The sequence below is a fragment of the Staurois parvus genome, unplaced genomic scaffold (genome assembly GCF_062004578.1).
Source record: "Staurois parvus isolate SC_StPar_1 unplaced genomic scaffold, SC_StPar_1.0 ptg000533l, whole genome shotgun sequence".
Taxonomy (NCBI): Eukaryota; Metazoa; Chordata; class Amphibia; order Anura; family Ranidae; genus Staurois; species Staurois parvus.
This window is the reverse complement of record NW_028318329.1, coordinates 172,659-187,628: the sequence shown is the minus strand read 5'-3', so window position 1 is coordinate 187,628 and position 14,970 is coordinate 172,659. Positions and strand designations below refer to the sequence as shown.

The 14,970-nt window shown below is 41.3% G+C and overlaps 1 protein-coding gene across 1 annotated transcript in view; it reads left to right on the top strand.

Moving 5' to 3' along the window:
* The window catches only part of CYP19A1 (cytochrome P450 family 19 subfamily A member 1), a 69,440-nt gene extending 61,711 nt beyond the window's left edge, over positions 1–7,729 (top strand). Inside the window, exon 9 of the mRNA XM_089690555.1 lies at positions 7,284–7,729. Coding sequence (XP_089546681.1) covers positions 7,284–7,529 — 246 coding nt within the window. The 3' untranslated portion in view covers positions 7,530–7,729. The remainder of the gene's footprint in view (positions 1–7,283) is intronic.
* The last annotated feature ends 7,241 nt before the right edge of the window (positions 7,730–14,970 follow it).

The window sequence follows — 14,970 nt, the reverse complement described above, 5'->3', positions numbered from 1 at the left end:
CCAAAAGAGTAGATAATGCTTGGAAGAAACTTGCAGTAGAGGTAGCAAGTCAGCCATCCATAAGTGACATTAAAGTGGAGTTCCACTCACGCTGTCAAAAAATAAAAGTCAGTAGCTACAAAAACTGTAGCTGCTGACTTTTAAAAAACAGCCACTTACCTCTCCCTCGGTCCTGCGGTGTGTCCCCCACAGCCCATTTCACCGGCCGTCCTGTAATCCAGGAGGCCGGCATCTTCAGTGTGGGCACCCAGCTGTGACAGCTTGCGGCTTCACAGCCGGGTACCCACTGCGTATGCGTGAGTAGCGCTGCGCTTCCTGTCACGTGTCCCAAAAGACTACAGGGAGGGAGGACACCTTCTGTTTCCAGTGATCGGACCGGAAGTGGGAGCGGGTACCTGTCAAAATTGAGTACCTGCTCCCCCCCACCCCCCAAAGGTCTCAATCCTTAATGGGGAGTGGGGGAGCAGTCCTTAAAGCAGAACTTCCCCTTTTGGGTGGAGTGGAGACATGTTTGGGGCAAGATCTATACTCATACAAAAAAAACCCAAAAAATAAAGTAAAACAAACAAAAAAGGGGGCAGACTCAATGGACCACTTGGTCTTTATCTGCTGTCACTCTTCTATGTTCCTATGTTTGAATTGCAAATCTGACCAATTGCTCATACAACCAAATCTTCCATCCTGGCTATCGGACATCTTGTGGATTTCTTTCTAACTTGGAAATTATGGGTAGCACATTCATGACCCGAGTAAGAAAATTACCTTTTTTCCCTGTGATTTCCAGTATACAGAGACTAAAAAAAACTCCTGTCAATGAAACCAGCTATCATGTACATATTTGCACTCAAATTAACTTTTGAAGTTGATTTTTATCTTTACCTTTACATTAAGTAGCTCGTGTTCCATTCATCTTAATGATAAACCCTTCATTAATAACTAGCTACCTTATTATAAATATGTGGATGAATGCACATTCCATAAAAGGCCATTTCATTTATCAGTTAATTGCTTTTATATACCAGAGATGATAGACAAATTACTTTTAGAGTTTTATTTTTTATGGAAGAAGAATTCCAATCACTTCATACTCTGTGTAATAGTAAAAGATATCATAATACTGATTAGAAAATTGAAATAATCTGGCTGCTGTTGCATCCCTCTTTCCTGTAAGTACATGAGACCAGAGATTTAAAGTGTATTTCCACTTTTGCAGCCAAATTGGGATAACACCTACTTTATATTTGTTCATGATCCCATTCATATGGCATAAATTAAAATAAATAGATATCTAAAAATTGATTTTAAACACTTTTTTTTGGAAACTTCAGGACTGGAAAATCCTATTTAGCTTTCATTTCTCTGTAATGTTTATGTGGGGGGTTGGGGAGATAATGATGATAATAATTAACCCTGTCTATACTGTGCTGATGAGTCTCATTATCATTTGCTAACTTAACCACGTGCCTACTGGGCACTTATACCCCCTTCCTGCCCAGGCAAATTGTCAGCTTTCAGTGCTGTTACATTTTGAATGACAATTGCGCAGTCATGCAACATTGTACCCATATGAAATTTTTATCATTTTTTTCACACAAATAGAGCTTTCTTTTGGTGGTATTTACTTGCCACTGGGTGTCTTATTTTTCGTGCTATAAACAAAAAAAGAGCACAAAATTTGAAAAAAAACACGTTTTTCTTTGTTTCTATTATAACATTTTGCAAACAGGTAATTTTTCTCCATCACTGATGTGCATTGATGAGGCTGCACTGATAGGCAGCACTGATGGGCACTGATGAGGTGGCACAGGTAGGCAGCACTGATGGGCACTGATAGGAGGCACTGATAGGCGACATTGATAGGCGGCACTGATGATGATGCACTGATAGGCAGCACTGATGGGCAGCACTGATCATGCTGCACTGAGGGTTGGCATTGTTGGGCACCGATGGGTGGCACTGATGGGCAGCACTTATGGGCAGCACTGATGGGCAGCACTGATGGGTGGCACTGATGGGCACATATGGGCACTGATGGGTGGCACTGCTGGGCAGCACTGATGGGCACAGGTGTGTGGCACTGCAGAGCACAGGTGGGTGGCACTGATGGACACAGGTGGGTGGCTCTGCGGGGCACAGGTGGGTGGCACTAATGGACACAGGTGGGTGGCACTGATGGACACAGGTGGGTGGCACTGCAGGGCACAGGTGGGTGGCACTGCTGGGTGGCACTGCAGGACACAGGTGGATGGCACTGCTGGGCACAAGTGGGTGGCACTGATCACCAGGGCACTGATGATCAGTGCCAATCCCTTCACTGACAATTGCCGGTTCATGGCAGTACTGTCCTCATGCTGTGACAGCGTAAGGCATGTGCAGCTGATAACCGGCAACTGTATTTACCCGGTGATCTGCTGTGTCAAAAGGCCGCCATGACTTGCAGTTTACCATATCACATGATCACGGGCGGTGCCGAGTGCACACCACTGGGGGTGCGCAGGGGGCATGTTCTGGAATGACGTCCATGGACGTCGTCCCAGGATTACAAAACCATGCTGTAGCCATCCTTAGCACAGTTGGGAACCGGTTAAAACTATCTGACCTAACAAAAGGATTAAAAATTTAGAAGCTTGAATTCTACATTATATGTTTATGAGGGGAAACTCTGTAAGGGAATTTATCAAAACTGGAGCAGACAGAATCTGAAGCAGCTCTGCATGGCAACTAATCATTTTCTATCTTTCATTTTCAAAGTGTAACTGAACAAGTTGAAGGTAGAAGCTGATTAGTTGCTATGCACAGCTGCTTCAGAATCTATCTGCTCCAGTTTTGTAAACTTCCTCCAATGTGCCTGTTAGAGATTCTGTATATAGCCCAACAGAACAGACAGTGCACAGTCTATACTGTATGTGTTTATCTGTTGCTTCTCTGCTATCAGGAAACAGGAACTTTATTATAGAGAAAAAAGGTATCGTTTTATCTTAGATGCAGCTACACACCTTCAAACACTGCCATCTACTGGTTGAAGAATATATCTCCACTGAACACTGAAGTAGCTGTTGTAAAATACATGAACAGTATATTCCACATGTGTACCCAGTCTCTGTGGGGACAGCCTCATTGTTCAGAATCACTTGCAGTGTACCAATAGACCTGTAAGCAATGTCCCCATACTGATTTTATAGAACCTTTTTTTATTTGGACTTAGGTTTTCAACATGGATAATATCTTTCAAAACTGGAGAAGAGTACTCACCAATTAGAGGGAGTGTGTTCCCTACATTTTATACAATTGGTTAGTCCAGTTATTACACAGCATATCAATTTAGCAGAAGTGCTGCTTTGTATAAACCACAACAATTAATTTTGTACACAATGTAAAAATATCCCTCATTGAACAAATTCAGACTGCATACTATGCAAACATGGTTCCTTGTATGTTGCATCCATGTACAACACACAGGAGTGGATTTACTAGACAAATAGTTTGTGTACTTTGCAAGTGCAGTTGCTCAGGAGCTTAGTAAGCGAGATGAAGCTCTGCTGACTTTTATCATCCAATAATGTGCAGGCAAGAATGCTGTTATATTTAATTTTCCTTGCATGTGATTGGGTATTGTTTGCAGAGTGAAGTTCATCTCATTTACTAGGCTCTGGAGCAACAGTCTATTTGTCTTTAGCAAATCCACCCCGCAGTGTAGTAGGTTCAAGTAGAACATGCATGTCTCTGACTGAAGTGTCTCCTATGTGTCATATGAATGGGGCTCTTTTGAGATTGTAGAAACCTCCAAGGACTATTCCAGGGAGTCTGATATTTTATGCTTATATATTGCCATATATTTGAAATGCTACAATTTTGACCATATTCAATATGTTTAAAAAGAAAATAAATAAATAAATATATATATACTGTATATACATACTGCATGTTGAAATGCATTTTTATTACAAAATATATAAAAAATATTTTTAAATATACATACAAATATACAGTGTGTCTTTAAAAATACAAATCTACATTTGTGGAATGCATTTACAAATATATGTAAAAGTATATGTTAAAATGACTTTTTTATATGTTAAAAAAAATCTGAAGAATGTATTTATAAAATATATATTTTTACATATATTTGTAAATGCATTCAAAAAATGTAGATTTGTATTGTTAAAGACATACAGTATAACTGAAATGTATTTTTAAATATATTTTTCATATATTTTGTAATGAAAATGCATTTCAACATGTAGTATATATATATATATATATTTATATATATATTTATTTATTTATTGAAATATATTTTGAAATATATTGCATATGGCCAAAATTGTAGCATTTCAAATATATGGCAATATATTTGGAAAGAATATTTTAAAAATATAATTTCAAATATATGTTTCCTCCATATGGGAAGATATATCACAAATCTAATTTCTGTTGTCACAACATCACACTGTTTGTTAAAAAATAGTAATGGTAATACAATGTGAAGGGCCTTTTATGTTAAAGATGTACATTGGAATACATTATCTGACATTTGAAAACACATTCAAAGATTATTGTTATTTGTTTATTATTGTGTAATAACCTTTATTTACTAGGGCTGTTCCTGGTATTTATGATAAAGATATTTCCACTGACAGAGAATTCTCAACCAGGGTTCCATGGAAATCTTGGGTTCCTCTAGTGGTGTCCAGGGGTTCTTTGAACTGTGGCTGATTGACCTACATTTTGATGATGCCTGCATAGTTCCGAGACCAATGCCCCTTGGCAGAGCCAGCACATTGCACCAATAACCTTTGTATTATTCCCACTAACCACCAATGAATTGACATTAGTGAGGGTTCCCCGAGACCTGATAACAATTTTAAGGGTTGCTCCAAGGTAACCAGGTTGAGAAAGGCTGCTCTAAATGATCTAAGTTACCGGCTATGGGACATGTTTACTGATGCACAGACAGAGAACAGGTCCACCTATAGGCAGCCCTTATCTAACTATACAATACAAACCATACCTGGAATTCAACTTTAAAGTGGTTGTAAATCCCTGAAACAAACAAAAAAAAATAACAAAGCATATCCTTCTATAGTGTGTACTTGCCTCTATCCAAGGAACCTAGTGTGATTTCTGTCTGCTCTGTTATTCCTCTGCTATCTGAATGAGTAATTTCTAAGAGTCTAAGTCTCTTAGATTGTAAGCTCCAAGGAGCAGGGCCCTCCTAACCCTCTTGTATTGAACTGTATTGTTGCTGTATTGTCTCCCTTTACATTGGAAAGCGCTGAGCAAACTGTTGGCGCTATATAAATCCTGTATAAGAAGAAGAAGAAGAATAAAAGAGTCAATGCTGACACCCTCCCAAGAGATGCCCCAACTGCCCTCCAACACACACAGCAAGTGATTGACAGCCTCAGCTGTGCATGGTTCACCATGAGACTGTGTATAGGGGAGGTGTCCTTTCCCTTGACTCACATCAGATTACAGTCAGCTCTCCTCTCTGTGCTATGAAGTGTTTCATGTCAGAATCCCTCCCCCTGCCGGCTGGAATCTCAGAAATGCTGTGTAAAATGTGTACTTTATAATGCTACAACTTATGTAGGAGGATTTATTTAATCTCCGCATATCCCCTGAGGCCAGTCACTTCATATATGTAAGAGTTTACAACCACTTTAACCTCCCTGGCGGTATTCCCGAGTGTAGCTCGGGGTAAACTTTCAGTACCAAAAGCGGTAACCCAGAGCTACATTCGGGAATACCCTGCAGTGTTGCTCTGGGATCCCTGTTTCACTTACCTTGTCCTGAGCTCCCGCGATGTATCCCCTGCAGCGTCCCCGGCCATCTCCTCCAGCCGATGCCAGCATCCGTCTTCTGGGTTCCGGTCCCTGCGACGTCGGGACGCACGGGACATATGGGGGACGGAACCGGCGGGAAATTCCAAAATTTTAAAAGTGACATTCACTCAATACACTAAAATCACATAGTACAACATTACTGTATCAAACCCAGGGGCGGACTGACCATTTGGAAACTCGGGCACTGCCCAAGGGTCCGGGGTCAGTAGGGGGCCCCATGAGATGCCCCTGGTACTGTTTTATAGGCTTTTTTGAGTTTGGGCAAGGACACAGGAGCCCCATGATCCCCTGTTGCCCGGGGGCCCCATGAATTGTCAGTCCGCCCCTGATCAAACCATTTCACATACATTTTGTCCCTAGTGCTTTGTCCTGTGCCCTGCCTGCATTTTTACTATTCTTTCTGCCTGGAAACTGAGAAAAGTCCATGGCGTCCAAAAAGCGTCCCTTTAGGTCAAAAGCGGGTTTAGATCAGCTAGAGAACAGCGATAGTAAATCAGAACCACTTGCAGAATTGAGAGATAATGATTCGTGGGGAAATTCGTCATCAGACACTGAAAATGATTTTGCGACTGAGCTCAGTGATGTGCGAACTTGGCGCTATATTTAAAATTTCAGTGTTTTTGCTTTGATTACATTATTGAATTAAATTTATAATTATTATATTATTATTTTTTATGAATATTTATTATGTTATAATTTATGATTTCGTGTTTCAACTTTTATCATACCCGGGATGTTTACTAGACTCTTGTTCGGACAGATTTCAGTGAGTTATTCCTAAAAATTACAGGCCTACAATAAAAAAAAACGACATATTTCCATGCAAAAAAATGTACCATTTTGAGCACAGAAATATTGACATAATCAGACCACTAGGGAGGTTAATTATTTATTTATTATAGGTACTTATATAGCGCTGTCAATTTACACAGTGCTTTTTACATATATATATTTCACATTCACATCAGTCCCTAACTCTCAAGGGGTGTACAATCTAAAGTCCCTAACTTACATTCATACACATATTAGGGATAATTTAGACAGGATCTAATTAACCTACCAGCATGTCTTCGGAGTGTGGGAGGAAACCTACACAGGCACAGGTAGAACATGCATACTCCAGGCAGGTGGTGCCATGGCTGGGATTCAAACCAACGACCCTAGTACTGCCAGGCGGAAGTGCTAACCATTTAGCCACTGTGCTGCCCACTTAGCCACTGTGCTAATACCTTCAGTAGTTTATTTCCAGACACTGATCTATAAAAAATAAGACACAAAGGCAGTCCTTTCTTTCTCTCAGGTTTTTACTAACTCCATAAACACTCAGACACATAAAAACATAAAAACTCCATAAACACTCAGAACACTGTCTAGAGTTGCTGCTGAAGAGACAGAGCACTCTTCCAGTTCCTAACATGTTTTTCCTTTTGTTTTTAGGTTCCACATCGTCATTTTCAGCCGTTTGGTTTCGGTCCCCGTGCCTGTGCTGGGAAATACATAGCTATGGTGATGATGAAAGCAATACTGGTGACTGTGCTGAAAAGATACCGGGTGCAAACCCTGCGAGGACGCTGTCTGGAGAACATTCACAATAATAACAACCTGTCCACGCACCCTGATGAATTGCAGTCCTCATTAGAGATGGCCTTCATTTCTCTGCACACAGCCCCGCTCACACATTAGTGCTAACTATGCTCATTTGTGCCGGGTCTGCAGATCTGAAATGTGATTAACCTAGAATTAGTGACAGTGTTGGTCTGTGTTAAATCTGGATTCAATCAGATTCAATCGCTGACGTTGTATTGTAGTGTCTGATACAGTTATATATTTTATGCATATTTAACATTAATTATATTATTAATAAAGTATTCGGTCTATTTTCACATTTTGCAAATATATTTTGGCATCTGTATTTGTGTATTTTAAGTATAATTTATTACTTTTACCATGATTTATCAATGAGGATGGCTGGCCTGTGTATATAGGTGCCGTTGTTGTACCATAGTAACTTGGGATCACTTAGGGATGTATTCATATAAAACTTCTGACATAGATATCTGTCAGGTGAAACTACAGGTACATTCGTCCTAGAGGCCATAATGTGATATTTTCCCAAACCACTCTATTTTTATGAATGAATACCATTAGACCCTATAGAGCAGGGGTGTCAAACTTGCGGCCCTCCAGCTGTTGCGAAACTACAAGGCCAAGTTCACACTAGCTTTGTTAGCAGGCATTAGACAGGTGTTTGGGAAACGCTTTTAACGCTCCTGAAACGCCTATGAAAATTCACACTTAAACATTAGTGTCGCGTCAAGGCAAAATTGATGCCTCATGTCGAGTCAATAGGCATTGAAGCCTCCCATTCAAGTCTATGGTGACGCTGCTCAAATGCCTGGTAGGCGTTTGCGGGGCAGTTGCGAGGCGGTTGCGGAGGATTAATACTATTAAACTTCATTATAGGCGTTTGTGGTGCGGTTTTAACGGTTGGCAAACGCCTATCAAATGCCTCAAAAACGCACATAGGGTGTTTGGGGAGCGTTTGATGAGCATTTGACGCTTCCTAAACACCTGTCTAACACCTGTCAAACGCTATAGGGGCGTTAGAGAAAAGTCAAGTGTGAACGAGCCCTAAGTCCCATCATGCCTCTGCCTTTGGGAGTCCTATTTGTTACTGTCCATCTTGCAATGTCTCATGGGACCAGGGGCAGACTGACCATTTGGAAACTTGGGCACTGCCCGAGGGCCCGGGGTCAGTAGGGGGCCCCATGAGATGCCCCTGGTACCTTTTTCATAGGCTTTTTTGAGTTTGGGCAAGGACACAGGGGCCCCATGATCCCCTATTGCCCGGGGGCCCCATGAGTTGTCAGTCTGCATGGGACTTGTAGTTTGGCAACAAATGGAGGGCCGTCAGTTTGACACCTGTGCTATAGAGGAAATAAGAGGGAACATTTGATTGTACCAGCAGTTTTACTGGCTGAACGTCTATGCATACTTTATAAAACAAATACACACTTTAAAGTAGATGTAAACCCTAAATGAGCAAGTTTGCTAAAGCACTGTGTAGTTTTTAACGTATGATGTTTTCACATTTTTCCATCCTTAGTTGAAACCCAGCGCTACCAATCTCTTACAGCCTCTTTGCAGCAACTGCCTGTCTACGTGCATGCACTCAAACAATGACTGCATGTATTTATTATTCACTGCAGGATCACTCCCACATGGAAGAAAAAATATATTTAAAATATATTTTAAGAATATTCTTCCCAAATATATTGATATATATTTGAAATACTAAAATTTTGGCCGTATTCAATATATTTCAATATATATATATATATATATATATATACACATATACTGTATGTTGAAATGCATTTTTATTACAAAATTTATGAAAAATATTTTTAAAAATACATTTAATCTACATTTTTGGAATGCATTTACAAATATATGTAAAATATATATGTTAAAATGACTTTTTTATATGTTACAAAAAAAATCTGAAGAATATATTTAAAAAAAAAATATTTTTAAAATACATTTTCAAATATACTGTATGTCTTTAAAAATACATTTAATATACATTTTTGGAATGCATTTACAAATATATGTAAAATATATATGTTAAAATGACTTTTTTATATGTTACAAAAAAAATCTGAAGAATATATTTAAAAAAAAATATTTGAAAAAATATTTTTCATCTATTTTGTAATATATAAAAAAACGCATTTCAACATACAGTATATATATATATATATATATATATATATTGAATACAGCCAAAATTGTAGTATTTCAAATATATATCAATATATTTGGGAAGAATATTTTTAAAGTATATTTCAAATATATTTTTCTTCCATGTGGGCTGGCCATTATTTTAAAGTTGAACTGCAGGCAAACGACTAGATAAACAGATGAACTACGTATATGGGAGCTGTTTTACCTTTAAAAGGATTTCTATTTCTGACCATCTAGTCCAGGGACTTATAAAGCTCTGCTTCACAGCACAGCCCCGTCTAGCAGATGAGGGGTCCTGAACTATCTCTGCTGCAGTTTCACTTTTACTTACAGGTCTTCTCCTCATCCCTACTCTGTGACTGAACAGTGACAGTAGAAGCAACATAATGATAATCTCATCCCTTTTGTTGCTCTACTCTCTCCTGCTATCATCATGTTCCTTGCATGCTCCTTGAACTGATTGGTTCATTGTGCTGCCCCTATACCCCTTTTCTGAGCTCATTTGTACTGGCACTGCAAGAGGCTAATACTAAGTCAAATTCAGGTACCTATACTTCTTAAATTGAAAGATTAAATTGAAAAGAGATGTATGGTCAAAGCTTTTTTTTTTTTTTGGCCGTACTTCTCTTGTGGGTCACAGGATTTCACTTACTTTTGCTCTCCTGTGACCCACAGTTAGCTAATAGTGGGCTATTGCCTGCTATCAGCTGATGTGGCAGAGCCACTACAGGCTATAGAAGGATCCTGACAATATTGTTGGGATCCACCTGGCTGCCTGGTTGGCACCTGGCTCCGCCTCTCAGCTGTGTCAGCCCACTCCTGGGGCTGCAGTGTACACTCAAAGAGCAGAGCAAAGAGCCATGACTGACAGTCACCGCTCCAAGCAGACCGAGAGCTGAGTGATCAGCGGTTATGTGATCACTCAGTTCTGAGTTTTAGAGCCAACGTCAGAAAGCTGCAACATCGCACTGAAAGGGATGTATGACAAAAGCTTTTTGGGCTATACTTCTCTTGTGGGTCACAGAGGTGCACTTACTGTGACACAGAGTTGGCTAATAGCAGGCTATTGCCTGCTACCAGCTGACGTGACAGAGCCACTCCAGGCTCTGGAAGGATCCCGACAATATTGTCTGGATCCTCTCAGCTGCCTTATTGGCAGCTTGCTCTGCCTCCAGGGGAGGACTGACCATTCGAGCACTCGGGCACTGCCCGAGAGCCCTGGGTCAGTAGGGGGCCCAATGAGATGCCCCTGGTACCTTTCATTGGCTTTTTCATAGGCTTTTTTCGGTGTGGGTGAGGACACAGGGGCCCCATGATCCCCTATTGCCCGGGGGCCCCATGAATTGTCAGTCCGCCCCTGTCTGCCTCTGATCTGTTCCCACCCCCTCCCAACGCTTCAGTGTGCGCTCAAAGAGCAACATGGAGAGCAGGGGCGGACTGACAACTCCTGGGGCCCCCGGGCAATAGGGGATCATGGGGCCCATGTGTCCTTGCCCGAACTCAAAAAACCCTATGAAAAAGGTACCAGGGGCATCTCATGGGGCCCCCTACTGACCCCGGGCCCTCGGGCAGTGCCCGAGTTTCCAAATGGTCAGTCCGCCCCTCGTGGAGAGACATAACTGACAGTCACTGCTCTCTTTTCCAAGCAGACTGAGACCTGAGTGACCAGCGGTTATGTGATCACTCAGTTCTCAGTTTTAAAGGCAACGTCAGACAGCTGCAACATTGCATTGATGCTGCAGCATACAGGTGAGGATGTGTTTGTTTTTTTCAAATTCCATACTTTTCCTTCAATGATACATATATGATTACAGAACTGTGTTATATCTGCCTGGAGTTCAGCTTTAATGAAGGCTACATATTTCAAAATATTGAAAGTTACTTTTAAAGTGACATCAATATTTGAAAGATTGTATGAGATTTTAGAGACTGGGTTTACATTTACTTTACGCTTTGCGGCATAATATCAGTTTCTATGGTTGTATAGTAGTAGCAGTATTGTGTTACAGATGAAGTCCACTGAGATCTTGATATTTATTTTGTACGTTATAGTTATTTCATGGTGTCTATGTGCTTAGTACCTGTGTGCATTGCAATGCTTGGGGTCTGTTTGATTTCTGCCAAGGACACTACCTGCATACAGTTTTAGGCTGCTTACATAACACAGTAAAAGTCGTGTATTTCATATGTGTTTTGCGTGTTTGTGCGTATGTGTATCAATGCATTCTGTTTGGCAGAATATTAAAATAATCTGACAATTAGAATGCATTAACATGCATATGCACTAACATGCATAAATGTGCCTACCATTTGGTGTGTTTTTTGTGTATTTCACATTTTTTCTGCCCAAAAGCTCCTTTCCTGAACATGCTGTTGATGGGTTTTTTTCTGCCTGTAAAATCTCTTCTAATACACCACCTATGTGTGCATAGACACTTGGTCTAACATTGCGGTGCCTTTAAAAGCAGAAAAAAAAACACCCAACAACTGTAAAAGCAGCATTTTTAAGCCCAGTCTGTATGTGGCCTTACTGGTTTTACTGTGTGTTCGTAAATGTCTTCTATGCGTTCTAGTTTCCACCACAAACCCAAAGCAATACTGGTAGATTGTTTTGTTTCTACCCAAAATGACCCTGGTGTGTATATGTATAGGTATATGGTAGGGATAATAGATTGTAAGCTCTCTTGGGCAGGGACAGACATGTATGGTTCAGTATTCTTTGTAAACTGCTGAAGAATATGTTGGTGCTATATAAATTAATTAAATAAATATATTTCTTCAGTACAGATCCATTGTCTCCTCTTGGCCTGGTTAACAAGAATCCCCATAATTCCAGAATTTTTATGAACCCTTTGATGAGCCTCTACAACAGTGGTTCTCAACCTTCGTAATGCCGCGACCCTTTAATACAGTTCCTCATGTTGAGGTGACCCCCAACAATAAAATTATTTTTGTTGCTACTTCATAACTGCAGCAGCTCTTCTCATTCCCGCTATACAAGGCGTCACACCTCCCCCATCCCCACCACACAGAGCAGCCAGCTCTCTTCACACACGACCCGCTCTCACCTCAACACCGCCGCCATCTTGGATCCGCTCTCCCCTCTCCTCCACCCAGTCCCCAGCTAGCCGACTTCCTGACAGAGGCCACTCCCAATCTGAAGACGTCAAAACTTCTTCATTGGCGCTTCCCTTTGACACGTCACCTCGTCTGGTTGGTCAAGTTCTAGTTTAATCTCGATAAGCCCCGCCTCGCATTTACAGCTTGGATGATGACGCCACTCAGCGATGATTGGGGGAGCAGTGCAGACAATGGGTGGGGCAGATGTTGTGGGAGATGATAGACTGGGACAGAGGGGTCAGGTGTCATCACTGCTGACTGTTCTCTTACTCGTATGTGGGCGTATCTGCATGTGGGCGGACCCATCTGGAGATGGATAGAGGAGCGATGTCTCGTTTCCTAAGACCATCAGAAATATGTGTTTTCCGATGGTTTTAGGCGACCCCTGTGAAAGGGTCGTTCGATCCCCAAAGGGTTCGCGACCCACAGGTTGAGAACCGCTGCTCTACAGTCTGGTAGCATGGTGTCATTGCTTTGTGTCCTTAGTACAAGGAATAGAGGTATACCGCTCAGGCAAACAATCCAGATCAATCCACGACAGGTGCAGGTCCCGGGTTCACCACCACACACATAATCTGGCTGAAAAAAGACAAAAGTCCATCCAGTTCAACCATAGAAAAAAAAGTTATAATCCTGTACCCACAGTTGATCCAGAGGAAGGCAAAAAAAAAAACAGCAAAGCATGAGCCAATTTGCTCCTGCTGGGAAAAAAAATTCCTTCCTGATCCCCCGAGAGGCAATCGGATAGTCCCTGAATCAACTTTACCTATAAATGTTAGTATCCAGTTATATTCTGTGTATCTAAGAAATAATCCAGGACTTTTTTGAAACAATCCACTGAGCTGGCCAGAACCAACTCTGATGAAACAGAAAAAAGTGTCAGCCGCACATCGGAGGATTGATGAATATAGTGTATATTTATTGATCCATAGGACACACAAAACACCAGGACATGAATACAGGACCTGTTAACACGTTTCACACGATCTCCTGCTTAACGCATCGTGTGAAATGCATCCTGGTGTTTTGTGTGTCCTATGGATCAATAAATATACACTATATTCATCAATCCTCCAGTGTGCAGCTGACCCTTTTTCCTGTTGTCTTTAGTAACATGGCATGTATCTTTGCACATTTTGAGGATTAGGACGGTTTGATGGCATGAGTGAAGCTAAATGATGGATGAAACCTGAAGTGCAAGAGTTTAAAATGGTCCTAATACCCATTTCCCTAAATTTCACACCAGCATGCTTCTCTGCATGGTGATGTAAAATCGCCTAACATTTTTTTTGAGTGCAATGTTTTTCTGCTTTACTCACCTTTTTTCTCTCCCACTTTTTGATTTTCATGGCAGTAGTGGTAAAGTAGCCCTAGCTGCATAGATGCCTCGAGGAAGGCAATACTTTTGCTTTCAGGGAAATCCTATACCTAAACTGAGAGATCTCTTTGGATCTTGCAGTGTTGTCATTGCGTACATGAACAAGATGAAGTGAGTGAAGTAATGCTCTTCATTCTGCTCATGCTCTGTACAAAATTACATTCATACAGTTCCCCAAATTCTTTTTAAACTGTACAAAAAAGTCTGCAGGTAAAACCACTGTAATCTCTTTGCTAGCAAATTTGCCCAGTTTAAAAAAATATGCCAGTAGAACAACCAGGATGGTGAACATACATTGGGGTGGAATTAAGGGCAACTGGTGTCCTAAGCCAGTGGTGTATATAGGTTTTGTGCTGCCCTAGCCAACACAAAAAAAGGACCCCCCCCCCCACGTGGAGAGAGCCTGACGTTGACCAACAACACACTTGCCCCCCCCACATGGAGAGAAAGTCACTCACCTTTACAACTCCAGACATCTATGGAAACGAGAATCGGGCTCTGCATACACCATCAAGAAGTCCACAGCCTCTCTTGGCTCCCACCTGGTCCCCATGCTGCAAGTGTCCCTTCTTCAAGGGGGCAGTGCCCCCCCCCGAGAAATGCCACCCTAGGCAACTGCCTTGTTTGCCTTGTGGTAAATACGCCCCTGTCCTAAGCACAGCCCAGATATGGTGCTCAGCTCAGCTGCTTAATTGCCAAACTGACAGGACATTAATGCTCACTAGTTGCTCAAAGTGAGATAAAAGTCTGAAAATGTATAATCCTGCTTCAGTTTTTTTCTAGGTCCCCACAGCTATATTAAAGAAAAAAAAAAAATCCCATGCAGTGGGACTGTGCCCGCATTACACTGGGTTAACTGCTCGATTTTGTCTAGGGGTA